This window comes from Macrotis lagotis, chromosome 1, assembly GCF_037893015.1.
Source record: "Macrotis lagotis isolate mMagLag1 chromosome 1, bilby.v1.9.chrom.fasta, whole genome shotgun sequence".
Taxonomy (NCBI): Eukaryota; Metazoa; Chordata; class Mammalia; order Peramelemorphia; family Peramelidae; genus Macrotis; species Macrotis lagotis.
In genome coordinates, this window is record NC_133658.1 from 844,044,056 (window position 1) to 844,071,842 (window position 27,787).

The 27,787-nt window shown below is 42.2% G+C and overlaps 1 protein-coding gene across 6 annotated transcripts; it reads right to left on the bottom strand.

Moving 5' to 3' along the window:
• Positions 1-897: 897 nt before the first annotated feature.
• TRIM3 (tripartite motif containing 3) lies at positions 898-27,787 on the bottom strand. 6 transcript variants are annotated; one of them, XM_074217450.1, is made up of 13 exons: positions 24,264-27,302; positions 19,244-19,423; positions 13,087-13,252; positions 12,728-12,959; positions 12,307-12,458; positions 11,877-12,057; positions 10,724-11,456; positions 10,415-10,518; positions 9,733-9,900; positions 9,048-9,216; positions 3,400-3,470; positions 3,047-3,187; positions 898-2,957 (listed from the first exon to the last, which is right to left on the bottom strand). In XM_074217450.1, exons 3-13 carry the CDS (start codon positions 13,215-13,217, stop codon positions 2,805-2,807), a joined length of 2,235 nt encoding a protein of 744 aa, XP_074073551.1. In that variant the 5' UTR covers positions 13,218-13,252; positions 19,244-19,423; positions 24,264-27,302; the 3' UTR covers positions 898-2,804. The 6 variants fall into 6 exon arrangements, with proteins under 6 accessions (XP_074073551.1, XP_074073552.1, XP_074073553.1 ...); XM_074217451.1 differs by lacking the exons at positions 19,244-19,423; positions 24,264-27,302 and adding an exon at positions 27,690-27,787; XM_074217452.1 differs by lacking the exon at positions 19,244-19,423.

Sequence of the window (27,787 nt, forward strand, 5' to 3'; positions counted from 1 at the left end):
TTTTTCAATTTTGCGCACTGATACTAAACTGACTTGGCTTTTTATTTCCTAGTTCTGATTTGACCTCCATTATCTGTCATCTCCGGTTGAGGGTTGCCTTGCCCCCTCTGTATCTGACTAAATGATGGTTGATCCATAGATGTCAGGCTTGCTTCAGAGAAGTGGGAGTTTCAATCCTACAGTCATGTAGTCCCATTTATGGAAATTAAGGATATAAACCATCAAAAGTGCCAAGATGATAGGATTCAGTTACTCCAGTAGCATATTTGCTTGGCAAATGGACTAGACATGGCACTTTCTGCCCCTTTTTCTGCCAGTCTGCCAGCATCACCGCATTAACAGAATTTCATTTTTCCCCTTTGTTTCCTATGTTGTGACCAGATAATCAAACTGGTCACAAACCTCTTCATAGTTGGCTAAATCTTGAGAAAGCTGATATAATCTTTTGCTGTAGTAGTACTTAAAAGTCTTTTCAGCATGGTAGAAACAGCTGTGAGTGCAAGGTTACCTGGATGCCACAATGGGGGTCTCAGAGTACTTCAATCAGGAAGACCCAAATTCAGACCCTGCCTTTGATACCTACTAGTTGTGCAAACCGTGGATAAGTCACAACCTTTCTGAGCTTATTCTTCATTGGTAAAATGGAGTTATTGGTACCATCTCACAGGATTGAAGCTTAAATGTAAATTTCTTTGCAATGTCCCATATACAATGTTGGTTATTATTGTGAGAGAAATTTATGACTGGGGGGAAAAAATGTTCTGGTTGATCAATAGCTCTCACTTATTCCACTGCCTCCTATACCATATCACAAAAAACATGAGGAAGGCCTTTCCCCTAATTTGATGGTCCTGATGTAGATTTATAAGACGACGTGGACAAATGTCACATTAGATGGTCAGATGTGATATACATATATCACCGAAAGAAGTAAAAATACTGATCTGATGAGGAAAGATATTTGATGTAACATAACTTACCATACATCCACATTAACTCCATGAGGGATAATTTAGTGATTAGCCCTTTATGCCACTCAAAACATGTTCTATAGACAGTGCCAAGACCAAGATAGGAATTGTAGCTCTTGACACATGAAACCTGTTTTCCCTTGGCCTGAGAATTACCTAAAGACTGTTTCTTCTCTGTACCTCAAATATCTGCTAACAACTATCTTCAGCTCCCTCATTCAATTGCGATTTCACCCCCACTTTCCCCTGCCAACCTCAAGCTCCTCACAAAGAACAAATAACTATTTGCTTCTCCATTACCCAGTCATTTTTAGATTGTATTGCCAAGTCTATGGAACTGATCTATGAAATTTCCTCTAGAACTTTATTCCATTTTGTTTCTCCAAATTTCTATTATGGTGTTAACAGCCTTTGTATGTAAGAGTAGGTGTGTGTGTATTTTTGTACATATGTAGGTATCACTCTCATAATTAGGCCCTACATCTGGGTTGTTCATACTTTTATTGAACTACCTAAGCATCTCCTGGGAGTCTGACTAGCAAGTTGTTGCCCATTGCTTTGGTTCAAATATCAGGTGTTAAGTCTGTGAAGTTAGTCCTGGAAACCACCTTCCTTAAGAGTACAAGATACCCAGGGCAACTACTCTACTTGCCATAACCTTTTATCATCATACCCCTTTTGTCCCTTTTCAACAAGCCAGCACTTGCCCTCAAGGATCCTTTCTTCTCTTGGATGTAAGAGGAAATCATTCTTATCATCTCTACCCAGGTGATAACTGTTCTGATGTTGCTAGGAATCTTGCATCATTTTAAATTCCAAATCCTCTCAGGTTCCCTACCATGGCCTAGGATAAGAAATTAAGGAAAAAGAATGGCTGACCTATCAATCTCAGAGGCAACCCTCTTCCTTACCACCAAAGCCCAACCTCAAAATTCCTTTAGGAGAGCCTGTTCTAAGCCCACAATACACTCTGATTCAAGGTTGGAGGGAACAACTGCCCACTTTCCCCTATTCCACTTCTTTCCCTGTTTTGGGGCCCTGGCCCACCTCCTCAGCCCATATTACTAGGTTGGGGAGGTGCCTGAACCAGCATTATCCCCCTTCTGCTCCAAGAAGTATCAAAATGGAAGCCATGGAGACCATTTATTTTGTACATTGAAGCGGGCCGGGCAAGGGTATAACTGTCTGTCAGTTTGTCTGAGAGGGTAGAGGGACAACCATGATCTGCCAGTCTATGGCACTGCCCTGTGAAGCAGCTGGGAGACAGCCAGGATCCTTGGCTGTGAAGACCCAGGCTCCTCCTGGAGACAGGCCAGAAGAACTGACAGCAACTGATCTACATGATGGGACTGAGACCAGGCCTAAAGGGGGTCTATTACTCCACTTGGGATATAGATCTAAATAGGGCTAGGGGTTAGGTGTGAAGCTTAGCACATTCTTATAGAAACCAAAAACCATGTGGGTAGGTGGGCAAGTGGGCAGGTAGCAGGATGTTCATCTCAGGGAGATTTCAAAGGCCTCCCAAGCCTAATCACCTCCCCACAGCCTCCCCTTCACCCCAATCACCAAAGCAGGAACCGAATAAATAAAGTGCAGCGTGAAGGGATGTGGGGGTCCAGAGGGAGGTGAGAAATGGGCAGAGGAGGATAAAGGTCAACTGGTGAACATAGGGAGATGATCCCTGGGGAAGGCCCTGGGGTGGTAAAGGGCACATGGCTCCCACATTCATTGCTCCCTGATCTGGCCCGCTGTGGAAAGGTCCCGGGCCCATCCCATCCTTGGAGTGGTGGTGTCCATCTGTCTTATCCATCCAGATCTGAGCCAGCAGAGCAGCTACTGGAGGTAGCGATAGGCCTTGAAACAGTGGTTGCCTGCATCAGCCACTACCACGTGGCCATCAGAGGTCAGTGCCAAGCCCTGGGGGCCATAGAGTGGTTCTGCAGTGGTGTTGATATAGGATAGGAAAGAGCCTGTACTGTCAAATACCTGTAGGGTAGAGGGAAAGTCAGAAGTTCAGCCTGATCCCTGTCCCTAACCTCCCAGATCTCCAGGAACTGGAGACCATAAGGACTCACCTGGATACGGCTGTTTCCCCAATCTGCCACAATAATGTTCCCATTCGAGTCCACAGCTACGCCAGTAGGGGCATTGAACTGCCCATTACCCTCACCATGAGAGCCAAACTTGAATAGGAAATCTCCATCTGCACTGTACACCTGGGATGGAAGGGGACTTAGAGCCAGTTCAAAGACACATAGCATGGGGGACAGTGGGTCAGGGGCTGAGGATAGGAAAGAGAAGGGAAAGGAGAGGGGTAAAGATATGACTTTGGGAAAGAAAGGATTCAGAGGTGAAGGGTAGCCTAGAGATACAGAATGTAGAAAGGAGAAGGAAGATCAAGAAAGATGTTTGTGGAGATATTACTCACTTTCACTGAGTGATTATGGAAATCTGTCACCACAATTTCATTCTTGTTATTTACAGCAACGAAGTGGGGACCTTAAGACACAGGAGAGAAAAAGAAATAAAAAAAGTTTTTATATGGAATTGGAGATAATAGCCCTCACAAATTGCTCAGCGATTCCCTGGGTAGTCCCAGGTGACATATGTCCATGTGTTCTGCACAGTGGAAGGTAGTGAATAAGGTGGACTCATGTAGGGAAAGGAGAAAAAGGTATATGAGAAAGTGGTGACCCATCTACCTGGATATCTGCTGACTTCCTCTCTCTCATAACACATGCTTGAATTTTCCTTAATGATACTTTTATTTTGGGGCAGCTAGGTGGCATAGTGGATAGAGCACCAGCCCTGGAGTCAGGAGGACCTGAATTCAAATTTGCCCTGAGACACTTAAAAATTGCCTAGCTGTGTGACCTTGGACAAGCCACTTAACTCCATTGTCTTAAATAATTTTTTTAAATGATACTCTTATTCTTCAGAAAGCAAAAGAAGCAATTAAGAGAACTAATTCCAACCAATATAGAGGAACTATTAAATAATTCACATATATAGAATAAGAAACTAGACGTTAAATAAGAAACTGTATTATAGATCTGCTAGAGAAGCTAAATTAAAAAATCTATTGGGAAGTTGGATTAAGTGACATTTAGGGTTCTTTTTAATTCTGGGTCAGTCTTCTAAGATAAATTAGAAAAAAAAAAAAAACAAACACACACAAAACCAAGGCATTTTGCTGCTATGTATTACAAAATGGATGAGGATTAATGGTTCTCTGATGAAAAGAAGATATTCCCCTAGGAAAGCTTTGAGCAAGTGCTAGAAAATGCAAGAAGGAAAAAAATGATCCAGAATTATATAAAGAACATCCATCTAAAAGGATTCCTACCATTTCCTATTTCAGAGAAAATCATGTTAATTCAATTTGACTTCTCCAGGAAACCTTTCCCAATTCCTTTTCTCCACTGAATTCTCTCATATTTACTTATTTTTGTGCATGTTGTATTTCCCAAGATTATAAGCACTTTGAAGGCAAGATCTGGTTGGTGTGTTTTCTTTGTATCACTGGTGCCAAACATGGCATCTTGCAGGCAAGGATACTTAACGGATGATTACATTAAATTTAACTGCATTGCAGTAAGAAGAACCTTGACAGGATGTGACTATTCATTCTATCTCAAAATTCTTGAGAGAAGAGGAGGAGAAAATCGGGCCCAAATGAAGGTACTCTCTGAGTGAGTGTATTTCAAAGCACAACTTGGAACGAAAGATAGGAGCCAATGGCCTAAATTTTTTGCTGAGTCAAAAGAAGGAAAACTTAATTAAAAATGAAATATTTATAGTTAGTATGGCAGAAACTTGGATTAGACCAACACTTCACACCCTATACCAAGATAAGATCAAAATGGATACAGGATTTAGACATAAAAGAGAATATTATAAGAAAACTAGGAGATCAAGGAATAGTTCACCTGTCAGATCTATGGAAAGGGAAGCAGTTTATGACCAAGGAAGAGAAACATCATTAAAAACAAACTAGATCATTTTGATTACATTAAATTAAAAAACTTTTACACAGAAAAAACCACTGTAAGCAAGATCAAAAGAGATGTTGTAAATTGGGAAACAATTTTTACAACTAGTATTTCTGACAAAGGACTCATTTCTAAACTATAGAGAACTGAATCAAATTTATAAAAAAAAAAACCAAGCCAATCCCCAACTGACAAATGGTCAAAGGATATGCAAAGGCAATTTATAGATGAGGAAATCAAAGGAATCCATAGTCATATGAAAAATTGCTCTAAATCATAACTTATTAGAAAAATACAAATTAAAGCATCTCTGAGGTACCACCTCACACCTCTCAGACTGGCCAATATGACCAGAAAGGACAATGATCAATGTTGGAAGGGATGTGGGAAATCTGGGACACTAATACATTGTTGGTAGAGCTGTGAACTCATCCAATTTTTCTGGAGAGCAATTTGGAATTATGCCCAAAGGGTAATAAAAATGTGCATACCCTTTGATCCAGCAATACCACTACTGGCTCTATACCCTGAAGATATCATGAAAAAGGGTAAAAACATCACTTGTACAAAAATACTCTGTTTGTGGAGGCAAAGAATTGGAAATTGAGTGAATGCCCATCAATTGGGGAATGGCTGAACAAACTGTGATATATGTATGTTATGGGACTATTGTTCTATTAGAAACCAGGAAGGATGGGATTTCAGAGAAGCCTGGAAGGATTTGCATGAATTGATGCTGAATGAGGTGAACAGAACCAGAAGAACATTGTACACCATTAACAGTAACATGGGGCTGATGATCAATCTTAATGGACTTGCTCATCCCATCAGGGACAATTTTAGGAAATCTGTGAAGAAGAATACCATCTGTATCCAGAGAGAGAATTGTGGGGTTTGAACAAAGCCCAAAGACTATCTATCACCTTTCATTTAAAAAAAAAACCCACATTATTTTATTATGTAATTTTGCTAACTCTTATATTTTATTTTTTTTCCTTAAGGATGTGATTTCTCTCTTTAACACATTCAATTTAGATCAATGAATAGCATGGAAACAATGTAAAGACTAACAGACTGCCTTCTGGGGAGGGGGAGCAAGATTGGGAGAAAAATTGTTAAATTCAAAAATAAATAATTTTTTTTAATTTAAAAAAAGAATAAAATACTTATAACAAAATACTAACCAACTCAGTTGCTAAAAAAGACATTATGAAAAATAAAAACAGGGACAACTAACTAATAATATAAGAATGGTATGATCTTTCAAGAATTTTCAAGAATTTTTTCAAGACATTCAAGAATTTTCAATAGAGGTAAAACTCAGAATGAACTGAAGTTGATGATGGTCAATATAAAGAACTAAGAAATAAAAAATTAAATAACCAAAAAAAATGTTTTTAAAGAACAAAAAGGGTTTTTTCTCCCCCTTGGGAGCAAAAGGAAGATAACAATCTGACTGGAAGAATTTTATAGAGGTCATTGAACTTTGAAAAGCACAGCACCTTTTTTGATCCTTATAACCTACCTGGGAGATTATTGTTGTTTTTAATCCCTTTGTTCCAAATGAGAAAACAGAGGTAGACAGAGGTTAAGTGACATGCTAATGATCACACTCTGAAAATTGCTTAGAGTAAATGGGATGGTGATAATGGATAGTAGGGATAAGGCAGAACTAATTAACTCATATATTCTGCTTCTTGTTTCTCTGCCAATGTAGATAATATTTACACTGGGAAGGACAAATAAACAATGGTAAACAGAGTAGAGATCCAAACAGGAGGGTGGGAAAACCCATAACCTGGAATACTATATCTAAGATTCTGAAAGAAATGAGAAATACAAAGGAAAGAAACTAAGAAGATATGGAAATAATTAGATTTTGGTACACCATTAAAGTGCAAGCACACTTTTTTTTTAAATCAAACTGAAAATAATGGAATTTGTGGCTTCATGTGCAATCATTTATAACTAGGTTTTTTTACTGCTTGACTTTATTTGTGAAATATGTTGGCCAATAATATAATATTTTTTAAAAAGAAAAATCATGAAGAACAAGAAAGACTATAAGACCAGAGAGGGAAAAATATCCTGATTTTTTTTTAAAGGAAGAAAGTAGAACCTTCAAACTATAGGCCACTGAGATTATTTTATTAATCTATACCAGAATTCTTAAAACTCTTCTGTGCCATGGACCCCTTTGGCAATCTAGTAAAACCTAGGTATCTCTTCTCAGAATCACATTTTTAGATGCACAAAATAAAATATTTTTAAATTGCAAAGAAATGCAATTAGACTTAAATAGTTTTCCAAATATTTTTAAAAGCAACTTCACAGACCCCAAGTTAAGAAGCCCTATTCTAAATCCTAATATTAAAAGGGTAGATTTCAGGGCATTTTAAAAAAGGAAGCAATGACCACAAAGAGCCAGAATAGCTTCATAAAAACAGATTGTGCCAGACTAACCTCATTTCCCCTTTTTGACTGTCACTAGTCTGGTAAATCAGAAGAATGCTACAGAAACTAAGCACTTGGATTTCAGCATTTTGACAAAGTCATGCTATTCTTGACCAGTTAATAAGAAAACATTGAAGTAGAATCTGAACTGAGGTAGAATCTGAATGAACAGACCCAAAGAGAAACTACCAATGTATCCACATGAACTTAGAGGAAAGATTTTAGCAGGGTCCTCCAGGGGTCTACCCTTGAACCTCTGTTATTTAATATTTTTATCAATGACTTAAACAAACGGCATGTATCTCAAATTTAGAGACAAATGGGGCAGCTAGGTGGTACAGTGGATAGAGCACCAGCCCTGGAGTCAGGAGGACCTGAGTTCAAACCTGACCTCAGACACTTAATAATTACCTAGCTATGTGGCCTTGGGCAAGCCACTTAATCAACCATTTGCCTTGCAAAAACTAAAAAAAACAAAAACAAAAAAAAACTTAGAGACAAATCTGGAAGGAATAGCATATATCTATAAGGATCTGGAAGGAATAATCTGGAAGGAATAATATATCTAGAATCTAAAACCAACAGTAGATTCAAAAACAATGGACCATATCTAATAAGATTATATTTAATAGGGAAAAATGTAAAGTTCTACACACACACACACAGAGTTTTACTACTATAACCAAAGGAAATATGACTAAATAGTAATTCGTAGAAAAGATATCTAAGGCTTTTAATGGACTGAAAATTCAACAAGTTAACAGAAGAATATAATAAAAAAAGAACTGAGACTATAGGCTATATTTAAGGAGGCATTGCTTTCCAAATGATGAAAGTAATGACCTCATTCTACTCTGCCCTGATGAGATGACTACTAGAGTGTTCTCTTCAGTTTTTAAAGATAATATTTTTAAGAAAGTGTCTACCTGGAGCACATCTAGAAGTGGGTGACCAAGATGATGAGGGCAATGGAAATCATCTCACATAAAGATCAGCTGAAAGAACTTAGGATATTTAGCTTGGAGGAGAAGAGATAAGACACAATCCCAGTCCTTTAAGTATTAGAAGACAGTATACAGAAAAGGAATTAGATTTGTTCTATTTGGCCCTGGAGGACAGAACTAAAAGCAATAAGTAAAAGTTAAAGATAAAAATATTTAGAGGAAAAATGTCATAGTGGTTGGATTTCTTCAAGAAAAATCAGGGGTGGCTAGGTGGCACAGTGGATAGAGCACCAGCCCTGGAGTCAAGAGTACCTGAGCTCAAATCTGAGCTCAGACACTTAATAATTACCTAGTTGTGTGGCCTTGCCAAGCCACTTAACCCCATTGCCTTGCAAAAAAAAAAAAAAAACACCTAAAAAAAAAAGAAAAATCAGCTGCTTTGAGAGGATAAGTTCTGCCTGTCTGAAGGCAATCAAGCAGAGGCTTGAAAAATACTTAGTAGGGGATTTGGTGGAGGGAATCAGATTGTGAAGGATACCCTAAATTGTGAGTATGTGTAGATAGGGTAAACTCAGGTCCAACATGAAGATGATGTGACACAGTCTCCAAAGAAGGAAAAGTCTCAAGAGAGTAGGGAATCTCTTAGTAATTTTCAGTGTTCCTTGGGTATAACTCTGTCCCCATACCTGCAAAATGGCGGTCAGTGGCACCACGACCCCCAAAGCGACCCACTAGCTTTCCATTGGGCTGGAAAGTGAAAACACAGCATGCCTTGTTGTCCACCACAATGATGTGCCCATTTCGGTCCACAGCCACACCCTTGGGTCCCATGAGCCTCCCAGCTCCAATCTTGGTCTGCAAATACCAGAAAAGGCAGTTGGGGCTAAGCTGATCCTTCAGAATTGCATAAGATAGGGAAATCATCATGCCCTAGTCCTTACAGACAGACAAATGTAGAAAAAGGAAGGCCAAGAGGTAAAGGAAAAGCAAGGATGAAGCAGTAAGGCTTTTTCAATCTCACTCTGTGTTTGTCTCTCCAAAAAGGAGTATTAGATTTCTTGGTTCTAGGTTCCACAAAGGAGGGAGAAGGCAATATGAGGCTACAGAATAGAGACCAGAGGGCTCTATTGGGCCTAAATGGCCTAGCTCCAAGAGAGGAAACCCTCAGGAGGTCCAGAACCAAGAAGAATTCAGGAAAAAGGAGTTGTACAGGGAGACTCCAGCTGGGAGAAGCTAGTAAACTCTTTCTCATTAACTCCTCAGTCTTCTAATGAACCACTGCTTAAATTTTAAATAGTCTCATCTCTTCTCCCTTTTAACACTCAGCACAAAAAAGGAGACAGAAACTGATAAGCCATGCATGCCTCTCACCTTGAACTTGCCTTCAGGTGAGAAGACACTGACCCAACGGTTGTCATAATCAGCCACAATAATATCACCATTGGTGTCCACTGCCACGCCTGTGGGGCGTTGGAGCTGCCCAGGAGAACGGCCTCGAACACCAAAGCGGAGTTTGAACTGGCCCTCATTAGAAAACACCTAGGAGGAGTGAGGAGACAGACCAAGAAGGGAACATAATTTGCTCTATTCACTGGTTAATGGGGGAAAAAAGGCAGAGGGGAAAAGTGTACTCATCTGATTAGATTGAGTCCTCCCCCTTGAATCTAGAGCTATTCCTCCATGACCTTAATTTCAAAATCATCCATATTCTCTCTCATAACTTCAATCTCCCTCTCAACTCACTTCTTCCTCTCTGCCTACACATATATTCAAGTCTTCCCTAGTCAAAAAATATTTCTTGAGTCAGGACAGGAGCCAGTTCTAGCTTTTATTTTTCAACTTCTCAGAGTGCCCAGAAAGCTAAGGGATGAGTATTAGTAGAACATCCAATGAAACCTGAATTGATTAGTGGGTTGAGTTAAGGTTAGCATTACCTGAAGACCTCAGTCTTTTGGGGGAGGCTGCTACCTGGATACACACACAGGTAGGTAGATGATGGTAAAGGATTGTCACCTCAATACCCTGGTGGTTAGGTTGGAGGGATGATCATTACCTGGATGCACTGGTTGTTGCTATCGGCTACCACAATGCGACCACTGCTGGCTGCTGAGATGCCCTGTAAGTTGGTGAATTCGCCCTTCTCTCGCCCACGACTGCCTGTAGGAAGAGTACTGCTCTGAGGGGGATGAAGATAACCCAAGAGCCAAATACTCCCACCCTGTCCTTGTTCCTCCTCCTCCTCCCTGCTCACACTCCACACACACACACACACACACACACACACACACACACACACACACACCAGCAACTTTGCATGGGTCTCAAATGCCACAGTAAGCAGCTGGCTAGGGAGGCCACTCACCAACTCGGAAGACCAATTCATCCTCTATGGGATTGTCTTTCCTCTTGCCTCCTGTGCTATACATGGAGCTGGGCCGGCGCACAGCCTTCTGTCGCACATGGCCCCCAGGACCACCAGGAGACTTGACCCTGCGCTTGACATCATCAGGAGAAGGGGGCAAGTCTCCAGGGCGCAGGGCACGCACCCGGAAGGGGCTTCCTCGTACTGGCTGACCATACAGCAGTACAGAGAGGAGAAGTTCGCCCTCTGCCCGGGCTGTGTAGACCAATTCATAAGTGCCATTCTTGTGGTCCAGCACATTGGCTTCAAGGCGAGCCCCATCAGGGCCGGTCAGCTCAGCCCGAAGTTCTGCACTGCCTGTGCGCACAAGCTGCCCATCCTTGTCTTTGGTGGTGATAGTCAGTGAGGCTGGTTGCCCCACCAGTGCCTGGCGCAGGCCTTCCCCTGTAGCCACCGTCTCATGGGCTGTGGCACTAGTGGTAAGGAGTGCACCCAAGTTGAGAATCGAGCGGCGCAGGCCATCCGTCTCCAGAAGAAGCTCCAGCTGCCCGTTCTCATGAGGCCGCTCGGGGAAGGATTGGCTGGCCAGCGAAGCCAGCCGCTCCCCCATCTGCTTGCGCACCAGCAGTACTTCCGTCTCCGAACCTAGCCGCAGGGCCTGTTCCGCAAAGCTGCAGCTGCTCCCAATATGCTCCTGGCCCTGACGCAGCGTCTCCAGCTGGGCCTGCAGCACCTGGGGGCATGGGGCGGGCACCGTGGGGGCATAGATAGGGTACCATAGGGGCACTGGGAGGGTGACATGCAGAGGACACCAGGGGGATAGAGTGAGTGCACCTTGGGGCACAGCAAGGACATAGAGCACAGGGATATGGGGGAGGGGGCACCATGGTGGCACATGGAGGTGCCATGCAGAGGGCCCTGTGGGTGCAGGTAGAGTGCCTCAGGCACACAAGGGGCTCTCCTCTAGGGTACAGCAGGAAGCAGTACTGTTAGGGTAAAGAAAGCACTATGGATCACAGTAGGGGTGGTATTGAGGACAGACCCGGAGAAAAAGAAGGACCCAAATGAGGAACGGGAGAAGGGAATGGGGCAGGGAGTACAAAAAAAAAAAGGAACAGGACAGGGAATTGGGGAAAGGGGGCCGGGAGCCCACCTTCTGCTTGGCCCCACAGATGGCCTCCAGGTCCCTGACCAAGGCCCCCTTGCGCTGCTGCAGGGCCTGCTCCAGCTCTTCAAAGGCCCCACTGATTTGGGCCAGTGCCTCAGTCTTTCGATCCACCAGCTGCTGGCTGATCTCTCCTACCAGGGCAATGGCTGCTGTCAGCTGGGGCAACCTAGAAGGGGTAGCAGGCAAGGAAAGCTATCACTGAAATCTGTGAGGGATCAGAGGAAACTTAGAAACCATCAAGGCCAATTCCTTCATTTTATAATGGAGGAAACAGAGGCTCAAGGTCACCCAGCTGGACTTGGATCCACTGCTGTATTTGATTCAGGCTGAGAATGGGACCGGGGAGCAGCCCTTCTTCTGCCCTTTCCCAGACTCCCTTCTCCCCATGGCCCCAGCACCCCTCAACCACTCCTACCGGCTGCGCACGGTGTCCAGTTGCCTCTGTAGGGCTGTCTTGTGCTGCTCCACCACATCCCGGAGCAGCACAGTGCGGTGCTCTCCATGTTCCCCAGCTCGACATTCCCCACACATGGCTGTCTCACAAGACTCACAGTAGAACTCCATTGTCTGGGAGCAAACAAGCAGAAACTGATGGGCTAGAGCTCAGTCCCTTAAGCCACAAGAGCTAGCCCACCAAATAATCTCTTACCCTACCCCTGCCCGGGCTTCTCTACTTCTTCAACCAGCCAGAGGCCCCAGCCCTCTCCATCCATAACTGTCCCAACTACCCCACAGCCACTCCTGTCTCTTCTTCATCTCTGCCCTTTTCCCACCCCTACTCTAGTATTGTCCAGATAGACAAAGCCCTGGCCTCACTGGCCCTCTCTTGGGCCCACCTTGCCTTCATGGTTGGGACAGGAGAGAGGACGCCCAGCCACAGCACACAGTGGGTGAGGGGCAGTGGGATCACGGCCTCCATCAGGGGTCCTCTGCATTACTTCTATCAGGTTACTAATAAAGAAGTTATTCTGCAGAGCAGAAACACCCTGCTCAGGGAGGATAGAAGTCTGGCGGCATACGGGACAAGACAATGTCAGACTCTGCGCAGGGATATAGCTCTGCAGACACCTGCAAGGAGGAAGGAAAGGTGTCAGTGGGGTCAGAATGTGGGTAGGAGGATCCAGGGTCAGAGTTAGGGAGAAGGGACACTGTGGCACATCTATCACCTCTACACACATATACCCATGCTGCTTACCTCTCACAGAAGGTGTGCAGACAGGGTAAAACCTTAGGGCAATGGTATCGATCGAGGCAGATGCTGCACACCAGGAACTGCTTGTCAATCTGCCGAACCACTGGGCTGGTACTGCCCTCTCGCTTCGCCATGGTGCAGACAATTAGATCCTCCCCCTCAGGCCAGTCTTTAGGGAGAGAGAAACACATGTCAGTCAATCCCCTTCTTCTTCCACAAGAGGTGCCAGTCACAGGCACAGCAGGGAAGTGCAGAGGGTGTGTCTCACCTGCCTTTTCTACCTGTTATCTTCACCACCCCCAATGGTTTTCATCGGAAAGTTTCTTCATATCCTTTCAGCAAACAGTCCCATCTCTTAGGAATAGTGTCTCCTCCCCATATGAACTCTGTATACAGTCACATAAACTCCCTCTTTCCTGCATGCCTTCCTTTTGATAACCTGGATGTTTGCTAAAACTGGCTCTTTGTGTATGCAGGAAACCAAAGATGGAGTGGGGAAATCTGGGACAGCCCGTGCAAGAAAAGAAGATGGGCAGGCTGGGATGCAGACCCATTCATGCATCACTGGTATTTGTGACATCTAAAATTATAAAAGGGCAGTTAGGTGGCACAATAGATGGAGCACCAGGCCTAGAGTCAGGAAGACCTGAGTCCAAATCTGGTCTGTGTGACCCTTGGGCAAATCACAAAATCTTGTTTGTCTCAGTTTCTTCATCTGTAAATGGCTTGAGAAGGAAATGGAAAACCACTCCAGAATCTTTGCCAAGAAAACCCCAAATGGGATCACGAAGAGTAGGATGCAACTAAAAACAACTACAAAATTTGCAAAATGGGATTCTAAGAGACTACTTTCCTGTTCAGAAATCCAAAGGGGCTCCCAAGAGATGATGAGTAATTAAAATAGACTGGAGAAGTGGATAAAAAGCTGGAAACCTGGGATGAAAAAGTATCAACAGTCATTTGGCTCAGGCTGTACCCATCTTAGCTATGACATTAAATAAAGAACACAACATGGGAGATCCAAATGGAGTAGAAGTCTTGAGAGAAGAAAAACCATCTAAGTAAAAACTATAAAGGGATCAGGCCTGATCAGGAGTTGAATGAAGCCTAAGTATAAGTAGAGGACACACCTCCTTGTGCAAGTCCTAACATAAACCTTGTGAGCAGGCAAAAGGGTTGGCAGTCAGAAAGACCCAAAGTCACAGAGACCTTGATAGCCAAGGATGCATCAGCAAATCATGGCAGAGTGGCCTAAAACACAATCTTTGGGGCCAGATTAAGAAGAACCATTCTCACCTAGGACCCCTCAAACCAACCTGAGCAAGAACAAATATAGACCAGGGCCTCCCTATAAACAGTGTGAGAAAACCTGATAGAGGGATGAAGCAGGATAGAAACCCTATGGTGAGTATGAGATGAGGAGGAGGGACCAGGTGGCAGAAGAAACAGAATTCTGTGAGGAAAAAGCTGGAGGAAGATGGGACCTTATTTATAGGAGGGGAGGAAGCGCAGAATGTCTGAGTTGTAAGAGAACTGAGAAATCAGTCAGTCTACCCCACAACTGAAAAAGAATTCCCTCTGCAATGTACCTGAAGGTCTGAAGAGAAAGAAGCTACTGCCTCCAGAAGCAACCCATTCTCCCTTTGGAATAAGATATATGTTATATTATATCATAATCCTTTAAAAGCTTTTTAAACCGAAGTTTGCTTCTCTTCCACTTGCACCCCCACCGCTTTCAGTTTTGGCCCTGAGACCAAAAAGCACAAAGTCATTCTCAAATAATTGAAAATAGATATCAAGTCCCTTATAAGACTTTTTTTCTCCAGGTTCCTTCAAAAGATCTTCAGCAGACAATAACAAGAGATGGTTCAGGGAGGCCAGAGTCCTGGAAGAAAAAGGACAGAACAGACAGGAGGGTTTGGGGACACTGTGCTCCTCAGCTCCAAGTCACTTACCTGAGGACAAGAGACTGAGAAGGGGAGGGTGAAAATGTTAAAGTCAGAAGTCCAGGAAGGTAGTACAAGGGTTAAATAAGGAGTTTTGGCTCTAGGGTTTAAGATCATAGTCTAAGAGTTGAAGTGAAGGGTTTAGGACTTGGAGTATTGAGGTTCAATGAAAGCTACGTCAGGAGAGTGGGCATGAAAAGACTAGGATCAAAAAATTCAGAGTTGGAAGTTAAGACCACGAAATCCAATCTCCTCATTTTACATGAGAAAACTACCAAACAGAGAGGATTAGTTGATGTGTCCAAGGTTACAGGAAAAGAAAGTATCTGAGGTAGGATTTGAAAATAGATTTTTTTTACTTAAGGAGGGAAAGGGTACTCTGGGGCCTGAGGAAGGGAGAATTCAAGAATATTTAAAGCAAAGTGAAGGGACTGCAGAAAGGGTACAGGAACTGTGACTGAACACTGAGTGACAGAGGAGACATTCAAATGACTAGAGATCTTTGGGAGTTGAGGGGTTCAGGAGCAATAATCAAAGCAGATGTTTAAGGGTCATAGAGAAAGGTCCCTAGGTACTGGCATAAGGAAGGCATCATGATAAGGTGTGGAAGGCTGCCATATTTGGAGTTGGAGATCTAGGTAAAAATCCCAACTCTGTGGCAAAGTAACTGTATGATCTTAGATCATAGTCTGCCATCTGAAAAATGAAAAGACTGGGACTAGATGGCTGGACTAGCCATTAAGGTTCCTTTCAGATCTCAATTTCAAGATTCTATAATGAGAATGGAGAGCAGATTCAGGTGACTACAAAAAAAGATCAGCCTTGGCTTGAAGGAATTCCATGAGCAAAGTGTCAAGGCAGGCTTAGAGGGTCAGGAAGTTAGTTGAATGGAGAAAGAAGGGGTAAGGAGCACAGGGGACTGGGAACAGCATAGACTCAAGGATTTGGGGGACTTGAGACTTAATATTAAAGGGACTCCTGGAGCTGACAAACGGAAAAAGACTAGGATGAAAAGAGAATGAGAGGGTGCTGACCTAGGAGGATTCCACATACACCAAAGGCCTGAGGGGAGGAATGGACAAAGTGGTTTCAGGAAAATCAGGCTACAATGCTTCCTTGGCTTGAGCAGCAATCAAGAAGCTATGGGGGGTGGCTAGGCACCGGCCCTGGAGTCAGGAGTACCTGAGTTCAAATCCAACCTCAGACACTTAATAATTACCTAGCTGTGTGGCCTTGGGCAAACCACTTTAACCCCAGTGCCTTGAAAAAAACCTAAAAATAAAAAAGAAGCTATGGGGGGGCAGGCTCTGAGAGGTTAAGAGGCCACCAGGTAGAGCAGCTCACAGCCCAGTACTCAGTTCAAGCAGTCCAAGCTCCAAGCCCCACACACCACTGGGACCCAAAGGGCACATGCACGGGTATTCTGGGGCAGCTCAGTGGCCTCAGGATAGGCAGGGGGAGGGGCAGTCAGTGCCTAAAACCAGCACTGCCTGAGGCTGGAGGGAGAAGATCCAGAGCTAGCGTCAGCTCCTCCTCTTCCCCTTCCCTTTTCCGTTCCTGCTGCAGAGAAGCATTCCGTGCTTCCCTTCACTTGCATCCCCGCCCTCACCCCTACTAGGTTCAATGGCTTGCCTCCAAAACCAGGGGACCCTTCTCCCCTCCCTAGAAGGAGACCTACTTCTGTACATCAATCACTGGATGGGAAAGGAGAGGGTATGTGGGGGGGGGGCTTTCTTCCCCAAACTCAGCTTGAGGACTGAGAGATGGGGAAAGGGTGCATGACTGAGCAGCCAGCAGCTTAAGGTGGCTGCGGATGGGATCTAAGACCTTGGCATAAGGAATCTTAATTATTCGGAAGGATAAGGAAGGAGAGTGGGCAGCAGAACTGGGGTAGTGGGCAGCAGATTGGGTCTTGATCAAGAAAGACTAGTTGAAAAGCAGAGGAGCCTGGGGCTGGGACAAGGAGGCCTAGATCTGGAGGCAGATCTATGTGGTAAGAATTTGGAGGAGTGGAAGTGAAATAAATGGTAACAACCTGGGCTTCTGTCCATCTATGCTCCAGCTTGTCCTATATATGGGACACCCTTTGGGCAGTGATTACTCTCCCTATTAGTCACCCTCAGCTCAGCCTGAGTACCTCCTCAAAAGCTCTCCCTTGATTTCTCAAACCATACCCTTCTTTCCTGTCACCCCCTACTGCTGAACTTCTGGCTGTCCTGGAACATGCCTTACATAGTCATGCCTCTGGCTCACAGTGTTCAATCCACTTTGAAATGCCTTTCCCTACTACCACAATCATGTCTGTGCCTGTCAAAATCCTAGACTTCAAGACCCAACTATTTACCATCATATCCATTAAGGCTACCCTCATCTCCCTCCAATAAACTATAATTTCATAACATATACCACATTCTTCCTTGTTTTACTGCTATTTGTGCACATATCACAAATGATGAAGGAACTGGAAAATATTCCGCTTGAAGCTTGGTTGAAGGAACTAGGAATGAATACTTGATCCAGAAAAGAAAAGAGTGGGGGGGGGGGGAGTTGGGCAGGGTACAACAGATGACATTTGATTTGGTATAATTACTTGGAAGCTGTGACAGAAGAGGCTAAGTTTATTCTTTGTATACATAAAGCAGAACCAGAAGTAACAGGTAGAAGTTATAGATAAGGTTATTTTGTCTTAATATAATTTAGAACTGTCATAAATTTAAATAGGTTGCTTCAAGACATAGTCCATTACAAGCAAAGACTCTTAACAGAGACCAGTATGATTTTAGGGTTTCTTTCAACTTTTAAGATTCATATGATTCTATCCTTAGACCTGAGTCATAGACTTTAAGCAAAATAGGACCTTCAAGGTCATGTAGTCCAAATCCCTTATGATAAATGTGTAAACTTGAAGCCCAGAGGTGAGTTGCCTAAGATCACTCAGGATTCAGTATGTACTACTGAAGTCCAAGCACTGCCAAAACCAAGTGTGAAACTACACAACAGAGCCAATTCAATGACACCAGGTTCAATGCTTACTGTCCTCCACCTTGGAAGTTGCCAGCCCTTTAATTCCTTTTCCTGACTCACTTCCGTGCCTAACTTCCCCTACTTCACTCTCCTCTTTCCCCACCACTTGACTGTCCTCTATCCTCAAAGCTGGCATCCACCCCACTCTCTCAGATGATCCTCCCTCTTCTAGCATTGGGTTCCCTCCCCTCATTCATCCCTAAGGTCCCCTTTCCTTTCCACAGACCCTGATCTAATGAGACAATGTATGTAAAGGGTTTGGTAAACCATAAAGCACATTTCTTCAACTAGAAAATAAGGAGGCTGGATTGGATGATTCTAAGATTGCTCTCAATTCTAAATCTAAGCCTAAATTCTACTTCTAGGTCCTCCAGAAAGTTTTCTCCCAACTCTTCCAATCAATTCAATTAACAGGCACCGAATAGGTACAGCATTACAGGGAATAGCAACTTCCAATTCTTTATCTAATGGAGAATCTTAAAGGGAAATATGACTATCTACCTCATAACACTGTGGTGAAGAACAAGTGAGATTATACAGTGTTCCAAAAGTCCTAAGCATTAGTGAGTGTGTGTGAATGTATGTGTGCATAGCATGCACATTTCATATATGTATCTACATGTGATATATACTATGATATATATAGTATCCATATATAGACATTGCTTATGTCTACATATGTGTACAGTGTCATTTTTTTAAAAACTTAAGTTATATATATATTTCAGCCATTAGTTTCACCATCAACATTCTCCTCCTCCTAATCATCATCATCATCTTTCAAGCCTAAATTCTACTTCTAAGGCCTCCAAAAAGTTTTCTCCCAACTCTTCCAATCAATTCATTTAATAGACATTTTACTGAATAGGTACACATTACAGGGAATAGGAAGAAAGAAGACATAGTCCAGGCAGAGAGCCTACAGCTTAGCTGAAGAGATAGAACATACACACCCCCTTAAGTCCTGTCTTATAATAACAATGACCCCATGTGAAAAGATTAAAGTTAATATAGTTAAGTGAAAAGTTCTACACTTATCACCTGTACAAGAACAGAATAATAGTAGCTACTATTTAGAGTCAGGAGTTTTAGTTAGGGCTTTAGAGTTTTATCATTTTATCCTTCTAAGAACTTCCTGGGAGACAGATAATATTATTACTTCCCCATTTTACATATGAGAAAATACTTACATATGAGAAATGGGCAGTCAGATGATGCAGTGGCCAAAGTACTGGCCTTGAAGTCAGGAGGATCTAGCCTCAGACATTTGATGAGTACTAGCTGTGTGACCTTGGGCAAGTCAACCTGACTGCCTCACATCCAGGGCCATCTCCAACTGATTCATATCTGGCTACTAGACACAGATAGCTCTGGAGGAAAAAAGTGAGATTAGCGGCTTAGTACAGCACCCCCTCACTCAAATCCAATTCATGTTTGTCATGACATCATCTCCCTGATGTCCTGGTCTTCTTCAAGAAAGAAGGACAAATATCATCATCATGAGAAAACTGAGGCAGGTTTTCCCAGCATCACACTTATGGACAATAAATAGTACCTTGGGATATAGGAGATTTTCCCTGATGAGAGAGCTTCAAAAATCTCACTGGGAGGATGCTATGGGCATGATTCTCAAGTCAGGTATGTCCCACAGATAGTGTATTAAGCCTAGAGTAAGGAAGACCTGAGTTCAAATCCAAGCCTTAGAAACTGACTATAGCTATATGATCTCAAGCAAGTCACATAACCTCTGTGCCTCAGTTTCCTCAACTGTAAAATGGGAATAATAACAATAGCCCCCCAGGTTTGTTGTGAAGATAAAATGAGATAATATAATATTTGTCAGGTGCTTTGTATAGTGCCATGAAGATACCATACAAATACTTCTCTTTCTTTCCCTTCCCTTCCCCTAAGTGTTAGACTTAGATAGTCTTTATGGTTGATCCCTTTACCCTCTGGGATTCTATGATACTGTAAAATGCTTATTAAATGTGAAAAAAATATCTAGGGGCTTTAAGAGACTGCAAGTCCAGTGAGTCAACAATATTCCAGGAGTCAAGAAATGTCAATGAGCTATTGGGATACATTAACCAAAGAGTATTAGAAAGGAAGGGGGTGAGAGTCTTCTCATACCCTACACTGGTCAGACCCATGAGAAGTGTGCTGTGAATAGTCCTGCACACCAAATTTTAGAAAGGACACGGACAAATTTAAGCAGAAGAGGGCAACCTGGATAGTGAAAGAGAGACCAGAGCATAGATCAGTTAGAGGACCTGGAAATAGCCTAAAAAAGAAGGGACATAACTATCTGAAAGGTTGTCATGTGGAAAAAGAATTATATTTGCTCTCTGGAGGGCAAAACTACAAGTAATAAAGAAAAGTTGCAGAAAGGCAGTTTTTGGCTAGATTTAGGGTGTAACTTCCTCCCACAGAACATAAGCACCTCAAAGGCAGAAACTAATTCATGTCTGGGTTTGGCTCCTCACTGCCTTACACAATTCCCTAGAAATCATAGGCAATTCATGTTTGTTAAATGAAACTGATGGAAGGAAAAAACTTCTTAGCAAGTGGAATTGTTCAAAAGTAGAATAAGTCTTATGGAGCAATAGGTTCCTCCTCCTGGACATCTTTAAGCGAAGGATAGGTGACCACTTCTCAGGAAAGTTAGAGGAGATTTATGTTTAGGTACAAGCTGGACTAAGGTTTTCTTGGAACTGATTGCATCAATGACTCTAAAAATAGTTCCTTTTCCTCTCCACTCTTACCTGCCACTAGCCTCACTTAGGCTTTCATTACCTCTCCCTACTCCTGTTTAATGATCTCCTTAATAAATAAGCTCTCTCCTTCCAGGTTCCCTCTAAAGCACAAAGTTAGAACATGTCATTCCTCTGCTCAAAAACTTTCAGTGATCACTATCTTATAAGATAGAACAAAAATTCAACTTGGCATTCAAAGCTCCTTCCTTTCACAGTTTCTCCATAGAGTTGAATGTACTTGAAATGAGAAAAACCTAGTTCAAATCCAGTCTTAAATACTTACTAGCTATGTGGTCCTGGGCAAGTCACTTGGCTTCTCTCAATCTCATCTGTAAAATTGAGGCAATAGCATCTACCTCACAAAGTGTTTATGAGGATCAAATAATACTTTGCTAATCTTAAGGCAGCATAGAAATGCTAGTTATTATAAATTATTCCCCAACCTATACTGTATAGGTCAGCCAAATACTATTCATCATTCCCAGACTTTGTCCTGCCTCTTCTACATCCATGCATTCAATCTACTGTCCATGTATTGAACAGATTCCCCTACACACACACACACACACACACACACACACACACACAGACAAAGAGTTATGACCTCATCTCTAAAACCTATCCTGAGACAAAAGTGAAGTTTATTTTCACACTCATTCTCTATCTTGCTCAGTAGATATTTTATGTGCTTATATCCCCTTTTAGAATGCAAGTTCCTTAGAGGCAGATATTATTTTGATTTTCATCTTTGCATCCCCACTGGAAAATGCAGCTGAAGGAAAGAGAAGTGAAGAAGTATTTGTCAGATAAGTGATAAGCACTTTACAAATATTACTCATTCATTCCTCATGACAATCTTGTGAGATAAATGTTATTTATTATCCCTATTTTACAGCTGAGGAAGCTGAGACATACATTAAAAGATTAAGTGGCTTCCAAGCTCATACAGTTACTAAGTGCCTGAAGCTGGATTTGAATTCAGGTCTTCCTGACTCCAGGCACAGAGTTCTATTGTATCACAAAGCTGAACTCTCCAGTCTAGAACCCAACACATAGTAGGTACTTAACAAATGGGTAGAATAGGTTCCAAGGCTTGGGTACCATTAATATAAGTCTCAATATGTGAAAGGACTGGATCTATTTGACACCAAAGAGTTAGAACTGCTAAAGGAAATGGTCTCCCAACTAACCAGTCATGGAGAATAAAAAGTCAATTACTCCATGTCTTAAGCATCCTTATCAATGATGCTAAAATATACTAATTTGCAGCCTATGACCTAACACATTGGAAAGTAGGTATTTGGATGAAATTTTAAAAAGCAAAAGTGGTGTTTAAAAAACAAAACAAGTAAATACCAGTAAACTTTCCTGTTTCTTCCTGAGGACTATGATATTTCTGATTTTAAATTAAAATAGTGTTTAAATGATCAATCCCCTTTCACCCAGGGATTCCACTATTGGGCAGATATTCCAACCAAGTTATGCTCAAACAAAGGTCAAATAACTGCTAAAATGTTAAATGTCATCATTCCATGATGCTAGAGATATGGAAACAAAATGGATGCCCAGAGATTGGAGAATAAGTGGAAAAAAAATTACGAAATTTGAATATAAAAGATTATCATGTGTTAGAAAATATGTTAGAAAATGAAAGTACAAAGAATTTGGAGAAACATAGGATGATTTGCATGAACTAATAAAAGGCAAAATATGCAGAATCAAAAGAAATGTCACACACAATGACTATAAAGATGTGAATGAAAAGATTCTAAAAAGAAGTCAAATTGGAGATACAAATCTATGAAGATCCCAGAGAACAGATAATAACATATACTTCCCTCCTCAAACCAACAAAGAAAGGGCTGACAGAGGAGGATGTCTGCTACATTTTAAGGTGAAATCATAGCACTGGATATTTTTTATTATTTTTCTTTGTCATACAGTAGAGTCTATTCTAGGGGCTATTTTCTTCCCCCAGAAATGACTGTGACATCAAACAAAAAAAAAAATCAATAAAATATATTTTTAAATGTTCATATAATGGTTTATTTAGAGACAAGTCATAAATAAGTAAAATCATTTTTCAAATGATTCAAAGAGTTTAAGGATTTTTTCTTCATAATAATTTTGAGAAAGGCAACTTGTGGCAATAGAGACAATACTGAACTGGAAATATTCCACAAACTTTGAGAATTTAAATGAGTCATTGCCATTTCTGGGTCTTATTTCTATAAAATAAGTATGTTGGGCTAAGTAAAATATCTACTAACTCTCAGATTCTATTCTCTGGAATCAGATACATTCCTAGGTGCCAAAGGGATAGCAGACATGATTTCAGAGTCAATTTTAATATCACCTTTGAGAAATCACTGAAAATAGGATTTTAGATGACTACCATGTCAAGAAGATGATCCTGGGCTCTATATCTATGACAAACTAGTTTCTGGGATAAAGAACTCACTCTTTAACAAAAATGGCTGGGAAAACTAGAAAATAGGGGCAGGTAGATGGCACAGTGGATAAAGTACCAGCCCTGGAGTCAGGAGTACCTGGGTTCAAATCTGGTCTCAGACAATAATTACCTAGCTGTGTGGCCTTGGGCAAGCCACTTAGAGGCAGATATTATTTTGATTTTCATCTTTTTGCCTTGCAAAAAAAAAATGTAAACAAAACAAAACAAAACAAAACTAGAAAATAATATGGCAGAAACTAGACAAAGACCAGCATCTAACATCCCATATCAAGATAAGTCGGAATGGATACTGGATTCAGAAATAAAAGGTGATATCATAAGCCAGTTAGGAGAGTAAAGAATAGTTTATCTGTCAAATCTATAGAAAGGAAAGGAGTTTATGACCAAACAAGAGATGGAAAACATTAAAAATTACAAAATGGATAATTATGTTTATATTCAATTAAATACATTCAATTAAAAAGTTTGTTGCACAAATAAAACAATGTAACCAAGATTAAAAGGAATGCAATAAGCTGGGAAACAATCTTTACAGGTAGTATTTCTGCTAAAGGACTCATTTTTAAAATATCTAGAGAACTAAGTCAAATTTATAAGAATACAAGTCATTTCCCCATTGATAAACAAAGGATACAAACCAGTAGTTCTCAGATGAAGAAATTTAAACTGTCTATAGTCATATAAAAATGCTCTAAAATCATTATTGATTAAAGAAATGAAAATTTCCATAGCACCACCTCACACCTATCAAATTGTTCAATATGACAAAAAAAGGAAAATGATCATTGTTGAAGGGGACACTAGGGGAAAACTAGGACACTAATGCATTGTTAGTGGGGTTCTGAACTGATCAGTCTTTCTGGAGAGCAATTTGGCCCAAAGGAAACTCAGCCCAAAGGGCAATAAATCTGTGTATACCCTTTGATCCAGCAAAACCACTACTAGGTCTGTACCCCAAAGAGATCATAAGAGTAAAAGACTCACATGTATAAAAATAGCGGCTCTTTATGTTGTAGCAAAGAACTTGAGATGCCCATCAATTGGGGAAATGGTTGAACAAATTGTGGTATATGAATATGATGGCAAGACTTCAGGAAAAACCTGGAAGATTTGCACAAACTGATGAAAAGTGAAGAACATTAATAGCACATTGTGTGATGTTCAACTATGATGAACTTGCTCTCCTCAGTAATGGAAAATACCATCCACATCCAGACAAGTAACTATGGAGTTTGAATGCAGATCAAAGCATACTATTTTCAATTTTTATAATTTGCTTTATGTTTCATGGTTTTTCCTCTCATGGTTTTCCTTCCTTTTTGTTCTGATTCTTCTTTTACAACATGAATAATATGGAAATGTTTACCATAGTTATACATGCATAATCTATATTAGATTACTATCTGCCTAGAGGAGGGGGGGAAGAAGGAAGAGAGAGAGAAAAATGTGGAACTCAAAACTTACCAAAAAATGATAGTTCAAAACTACTTTAGAATGTAGTTGGAAAAATAAATAAATATATTTAAAAATAAATGGCAGCAAACCACAAGTTCTGGCAAATCCCATACCAAGCTGGAAAGGCTTCCTGGTGAGAGACTGTATATCATCAGAGGACCAGTCTAGATAAATTCAAAAAGTATCATCACCAGTGCTGGTTGTCAGATATTAGATTTTCTTCCCCTCCACATTAAACTCATGAAGACCCTTTACTAAATCACAGAGCTTCTGAAATATTAGAAAGCAGTGTTCCATAGAAAGTAGTGTTTGTTTTAGGTATCCTAAATACAAGTCACAACATAATAACACTGCTTTCTTAAACAGTTACTGTTTTTAAGATTAGGGGTTACATAGCGTATATTTTATCTTGATTTAAGCTAAACATTTGACAGTCTTTCATTTATACCCTTAATAAAATGTAAAAAAAAAAAAACTAGGCTGAATGATAATACAGTTAAGCAGATATAAAGGTCTTTCAACAATCAGAGTCAAAGAATGTTGAATAATGGAGCAATGTCGATCTGTACAGAGGACAGTGTTCAGGAGAGTGCCACTGGGATCTACACTAGATCCTATTTTTTCCAAGTTTTTTTTGGTCAAAGATTTAAATGAAAGCATAAACAGCTTGCTTCTCAAATTTATAGAAAGAGCGAAGTAAAGAGACCCTGCTAAAATGTTGGATGTCAAGATCCAGGTTAAAAAAAAAAACTCCACAAACAGACTGGTGAGCAAAATCTACCTATGAGCCTTAATAGTAACAAATGTAAGATTCTGGTCTTCAGTTCAAAAATTAATTACATTAAAAAAAAAGAATGTATATGTGTGGGGGGAGGGGGGACTTGACAGCAATTCACATAAAAATTCTGGGTGGGGGATTGTTAAAGGAGTTAACAAGATCATGGACTATATAAATAGAAGCACAGAATCCAGAAACAAGGGAGGTGATAATCTTATTATCTTTTGCTCCAATCAAACAACATCTAGAGTTTTGTGTTAAATTAAGGGGGAGGGCATATTTTTCAGAAGAACATTGTCAAAGTGGCAGACATCACAGGAGTGCAACTAGGGTAGTGAAAAACTCAAAACCGTGACATCTAAAGTCTAGTGAAGGAACTAAGGATGGTTAGCCTGGAAGAGAAAAGATTTAAGAAGACCCCCTTTCAAGGCCAAGTTGAAATGTCAATGATTTTTCCCTTCTCTGATCACCCTAAATACTTTCTTTGTGCCTCTCTTACTGCAGTTTTTTCCATATTCTACCTTGTGCCTAAATCTCTAGATTTAGCTTTCAAAGGAGATACACACACACACACACACACACACACATATGTTTATATATACACATAAATGTATATGTATTTCCAATCATTAATCTTTTTATTGCTTATTATTAGGAGACAGCTAGAGGCACATTGGAGGCACAAAGGATAAATCACTGGACAGGAAGATAGGAAGGTCTTAATTCAAATCAAGTTACTACTTGAGTGGCCCTGGGCAAGTTACTTAACCTCTCTGTAGCCTCAGTTTCCTCTTCTATAAAATGGAAATAACAATAGTATCTCCCTCCCAGGGGAGGTGGAAGGTACATATGCAATTATATCTTTAGAGCACTTTGCAAACCTTAAAGAATTCTGCAAATACTGACCGGTACTATTATTAGAGGGCCATGAACATAATCTTCAGTGAATCTTTGTGTAATTAATGTCTGTTTGAAGGACTGTCATAGAATAGGAATTGACTTCTTCTGTTTACCTGAGGGTGGGTTACCAGTGATAGTGTTTCTGGCATTGTTTAAATATAAGAATGAACAATATGCCTGTTCAAAAAAAGAAATGGGAAGCTTTGGAAAATAATGAGTTCCCCATTACTGAAAGTGTTGAAGAATTGCGGGAATTTCTCTACTAATGACCTCAGAGATCCACTGACTGCAGAACCATTGATAGATTTTGAACGGGGGAGTGACAAAGCTATAGAGCCCCAGGGGCCGAGCCTGGGGTAGCTCAGGAGGAATTCTGTGCTCTGATTTCTGTTCGGGTGACCAGAATTCTGTTGTAGCAGTGTTTATGGATCCGATGGTCAGAAGCCCAATGAGGATGATCACTTCCTTCCCTGCCCTACAACAATAACAGTCTGTATCACATGTAGAGCCACAGTCACAGTAACGGGGGGATGAGACGATCCTTTTGACTGAGGAGCCCCAGAGAACACCAGCAGGCTAAACCATCCGCGTTGGGCAGATTCAGACACCGACCAATCCCACAGCCCCCTCCACCGGAGTTTAGCCAGGCCTGGCAGGGACTTGCCAGATTGGGTGGGCCAGGGGAGGGAAGCGGGCAGAAAGCCAAGGCCAGGAGGAAGGGAAGCTACAAAAGTCCACAACCAGGGAGGGGCCGGGCACGGAGGCTCCGGAGAAAACCAGATACAGTCTAAGATGCGGCCCCAAGGCCCCTTCCCTCCCCCCTAAAAGGAATCTTCAGGGAGAGGGGGAGGGGAGAGCCGCCCCCCGGAGAACACAGAGCCATCTGGTCCGGTCCCCGCTCCCCCAGAGTCCCTCGGAGCCAGCGCAGGCCGGGCCCAGCGGCGGGCCCGGATCTTCGACCTTCGGCGGCCAAGGCTGCGGTGGCCCTGGCCCCGCACCAGCCGGCCCGTGCGGGCCCGGTCCCCCGGGCGATGCCCCGCCGCGGTGGAGGGGTGGTAGGAGGGGAGAAGGGCGCGAGGGCGCAGGGATGGGCGTGCCGTGCCGGCAGCGGCCCGAGCCCGGGCCGGACACCCTCCGGCCCCGGAGCCGCCCCGCCCAGGTTCGGGTCCGAGCCCCCATGCGGACATGCCTACACCCGCAGCCGGGCCCGCGCGCTGTCACACACAATCGAACTCGCACGCACCCGCCCCGCCCCGCCCCGCACCCGCAGCACTCACGGAGGGGCCGGGGCCAGGCTCCCCGCCTCGCTTCCCGCGCGGCCCGGCCGGGCTCAGGCTCCCGCGGCGGCGGCGGCGGCGGCGCTGTCCCCGCGGTC

What these genes read in the sequence shown, in the direction of transcription:
- TRIM3 (XM_074217448.1), bottom strand. Translation starts at nt 13,274, where the DNA reads ATGTGTTTCTCTCTCCCTAAAGACTGGCCTGAGGGGGAGGATCTAATT. An exon ending in GTCCCAACCATGAAGGCAAG is followed by an intron (nt 12,459 to 12,727) that starts GTGGGCCCAAGA and finishes GTTTGCTCCCAG; the next exon opens with ACAATGGAGTTCTACTGTGA. An exon ending in TCCATAATCACTCAGTGAAA is followed by an intron (nt 3,188 to 3,399) that starts GTGAGTAATATC and finishes CTTCCATCCCAG; the next exon opens with GTGTACAGTGCAGATGGAGA.